We start from the raw sequence: 4,220 nt of genomic DNA, 5'->3' as shown, positions 1-4,220 counted from the left end.
CAAATGACCATCATACGATGAGTGGATATGGCAAATGTGGTATATCTACACAATGGAATACTACTCAGCTATAAAAACGAATGAAATACTGCCATTTGCAACAACATGGATGGACCTTGAGAGAATTATATTAAGTGAAACAAGTCAGGCACAGAAAGAGAAATACCACATGTTCTCACTTATTGGTGGGAGCTAAAAATAAATAAATAAATTCACACACACACAAAAAAAAACCGGGGAGGGGGGAGAAGACATAACAATTACAATTCCTTGAAGTTGATATGACAAGCGAACAGAAAGGACAGTGTTGGGTGGGAGGAGGGAGGGAGGTTTCGGTAATGGGCCACAATAATCAGCCACATTGTATATTGACAAAATAAAATTTAAAAAAAAATAACCTACCACATAGGACTGTTGTGATGATTCAGTTTTAAAAAGTTATGTGTCCATTGTATAACACATGAAAGGCACTCGGAAATTGGTAGTTGTTATATATATAAATAGAAAAAAAAAACAATGTATCTTCTTCCTTAAAAATGAAACATTTGTTTTCTTGTTATGTGTGTGTTTGTGTTTTCCCATTTGAGAATATTAACTTGGATTTTGTTTTAACAGCTCAGGTGCCTAAAAGGCCAGAGGAGCTTCTCAGGCCAACCTCCTTTTGATGGAATCCACATTGTCAACCATTTAATAGGAGATGATGAATCATTCCATTCCTCCGATGAAGATTTTATAGATAATTCCTTACAGGAAAGTGGCGTTGGTTTTCCTTTGCACAGAAAATCTGTCCCGATGTCTTTGGACCCTACTGTGGCAGATGGTAGTGAGAGTGAAACAGAAGACAGTGTGTTGGAGACCAGAGAGAGTGATCGAGTAGTTCAAAAGGAGCAGCCCCCAAGAAGAAAAGCGTCGTACTCAACCACTGTCTGACCGTCACTGTGACCTAGGCTGTGGATTTCTTTAAGGGATCAGTTATATGATTAGGGATTTTTGAAATATATCTGTTTCATATGTACATATATATATATATTTTACAATCCTATCTGCCTTTTTATCTTTGCCAAATCTTCACCACTGACTTAACTGTTGCCATAAAGTAGATTGGAATATGGTTAATGGGTATAATAAGGTTCTAACAGTATTACTGAATATTAATGTTTCTTGTTTAAAAACTGCAACCATATCTAATATGGGAGAACCATTTTGAAGTTGAAAACTGTGGAAAGTTGAGTTTTCTTCAGACAAAACTGTTCTTGTGCAATATTTTATGCTCAGTGAACAAATTGTATATTTATGTTTTCAATTTATTTTCAAGGTGGCTGTTATTTGACTAAGATGTACATCGATTACCTTGTGTTTTTGTGTTTTGGGGATTTTTTTAAATTAAAATTACCATTTTATTAGTGGGCCACTGAAAGTTCCCAAATACAAAGCCTTTTTTCTGTATAATTTTTAAACACAAATTAATGGCTGTTTTGAGAGTTTTAAGTTTTGTTTTCATTTCTAATTTTTATGTACATATGATGCTTCCATTTGTTGGTTACTGGTCAGAGTAGTAGATTAACTACCAGTATAGTGTTTATTTGTACATATTTATAAATCTGCATTACCCAACACTGAACATCGTTTTATATGAGGAACCGTACACGTTGCAAAATGACTGTTTTCAGCATTCTAACAGGACTTCTGTAAATAATAGGTTAAAGGAAAATTGAAAAGTAAAACCAAACACTAATATTTCAATAGTTTTAGTATTTTGCTTAGCATTCAACACTAGGAGATTCATAACTGATGCCTGTTCATAGACACTATTGGTGAAATCTTTTACTTTGTGTGTATGTAACTAATAAATTTTTCATGATTAAAGAGGTTCTAGCACATACTACTTAGTGCTAATATTCTACTTAATATAATTTAAGCAATGGGCCAAGGTCCAAAATACATAGAAATTATATCTGCAAATAATCTATGAACATTATCTTCAGAGTCTTTAATCTATAGATAAAGCCATAAGAATCCTTTCCTACCAATTCTCTCTTTTTTTTATCATTTAGATTTTTTTTCCTAGAAAACCGAATGCCTATCATTGGAGGGAATACCCAAATTACACTTATACTATGGAAAGACAACAGGAATGTATTGACTGGATACTTTCCACTCTCATTTTTGTTAGCAGCCTATGAAAAAAAATAGCCTTGGAGGGTAAGAGGAAAGTAGAATTCAGTATGTATGGAGGTACAATTTTGCACAGTATGTTGCATGCAGAGAAAAAATTATGATGGAATGGTATAGAAGAAATGAAAATAGTTTTCTGTCTAAAACCAGGAGTTAAGCCTTATGGTACACTGTGAACTAGGCTTTTTCCGCAAAACCATTGTAGCTATTTGATTGTCTGAGAGATCATACTGAAAACATGCCCTGTGTCTGTAGCACCAGGCTAAGTTCTAGTGGTTAAGTAAGTTACTTGTGGTCACAAGCTAGTAAGTAGCAGAGCCAGGATTTTAATCCGGGCCTCTCTGACACTAAAGCTTTTGAAAAGATTCAGTTAATGAATTTCTCAATTTCCTGCTTTTCTGACAATGTGATTTAAATAAATTTGATTTAAATATGTTTCCTGAATATATATAAAGAGAGATACATAGATAGTCAGATAGATGGATGAGGATCAACACTCTTAAGCTCTACACAGTTTATGAGTGTAGATACTACACTTAGAATCACATGGTGCTTTGGAATTCTCTTTTGGGGTTCTGTACTGTCAGCCAGAAGGCTTCCAGTGCCTAAGTGAAGTGAGATGATTCATGACCACATTATTGCTTTTAGCACCACATCAAGAAATCTCAATGATCTAGACCAGGGGTCAGCAAACTGCAGCCCACAAGTTAGTTCTAGTCAGCCGCCTGGTTTTTACTTTTTGAAATAGTTGGGGGAAAAATTCAAAAGAATAATATTTTGTGTCACAGGAAAATTATATGAAATTCAAAGTTCAGTGTCTTTAAATAAAGTTTTATTGAAGCATACCAATGCTTATCCATTTACATATTGTCTGTCGCTGCTTTTGTGCTATAATGCAGAGTTGAGTAGTTGTGATAGAAGCCATATGACTCACATAGCCTAAAATATTTACTGTCTGGCCCTTTACAGAATATGTTTGCTAACCCTTGATCTAGAAGTTCTAAAATGTAGGTTTACTTCTTCAGTTTGGCTCAGTAGAAGATGAAACCATATGCTTTTGCTGTTGAGCTAACGATTAGAAGATGTAAAATTTCCTGGTGGATCTTATGCTCAGAACTATTCAAAATGGGAAGTGTCGTAGTTATTTATATGATGAAGTCTTTTGATTCCATAGAAAATTTGGAAGGATACGTGTACCTTTGGAGGAGAAGGAAAGGAAAGAATTCCAGAATCCTAGCATGCATCATTGACCTTTAGGGTATGCTTCATTGAGTAAATGTTATAATTTGACTTAATTATAAGAACATCTTTCTAGAATCATGTTTGAATTCTAAACTTTGAAAGATATTCTTAGAGAATTTCTTAAGAAATGTTTCTGGTTAGGAATTAAGTGTTATCCATTGATAACGCTTGTAATTTGGATAAGGGAAAACTAGAAATAGCATTCTTCTCACTCAAGGTCTTTGATTCAAACACACTTTCAAAGAGTTTAAAAATCTTCCTGGCCTTTAGGATGCAATAGAAAACTATGCCCTGATTTGATTCCATTTCATTCAAATTAATGTAAGTATGTTGTTCAAGACTTTGAGGTCTTGGACAATGTTCTCTTGATAGATTTTATTTAATACTGATATTTTTGTGTCATTTAAATGTTATTCAGTTAAGCACTTAGAATTGAGGAATATTTGATGGGGTGGGGGGAAGAGTATGTATGAATGAAATGACTCACAATAGGAAAACTAGCTCCCTTGGGATAGTTACCTTCCTGGTGCCATTGCTATCCTGGATTGAAATGCTTAGGGTATAAACTACAGGTGATCTGAATAAAGTGGAAATTGCTCTGAGGTAATCAGACAGATCTTTTAGAGCAAGAAAATTCTTCAGCCTTTTAAAAAATTAATAATAAACTTTTTTTTCCTGAAAAAGGAAGTCATAGATGTAAATATACACAATTTTTTTTCTTTTCCCTTTTTTTTTTTTTTTTGCCTAGATAATAGGCAGTCAATGTTTGCTGACTAATTCAGACATCACATACCAACTTACTG

The 4,220-nt window shown here is 33.9% G+C and overlaps 1 protein-coding gene across 3 annotated transcripts in view; it reads left to right on the top strand.

Moving 5' to 3' along the window:
• Positions 1-2,280, top strand: part of LOC103603332 (ecotropic viral integration site 5 protein homolog) — a 142,876-nt gene extending 140,596 nt beyond the window's left edge. For 2 of the 3 annotated variants that reach the window (XM_008587822.1, XM_008587821.1), the window contains exon 11: positions 616-2,280. In XM_008587822.1, coding sequence (XP_008586044.1) covers positions 616-930 — 315 coding nt within the window. In that variant the 3' untranslated portion in view covers positions 931-2,280. The remainder of the gene's footprint in view (positions 1-615) is intronic. The other variant, XM_008587823.1, reaches the window with a different exon arrangement.
• The last annotated feature ends 1,940 nt before the right edge of the window (positions 2,281-4,220 follow it).

This window comes from Galeopterus variegatus, unplaced genomic scaffold (genome assembly GCF_000696425.1).
Source record: "Galeopterus variegatus unplaced genomic scaffold, G_variegatus-3.0.2 Scaffold4551, whole genome shotgun sequence".
NCBI classification, from domain to species: domain Eukaryota; kingdom Metazoa; phylum Chordata; class Mammalia; order Dermoptera; family Cynocephalidae; genus Galeopterus; species Galeopterus variegatus.
Note: the sequence above shows the minus strand (reverse complement) of the source record. Positions and strands in the feature narration are given on the sequence as shown.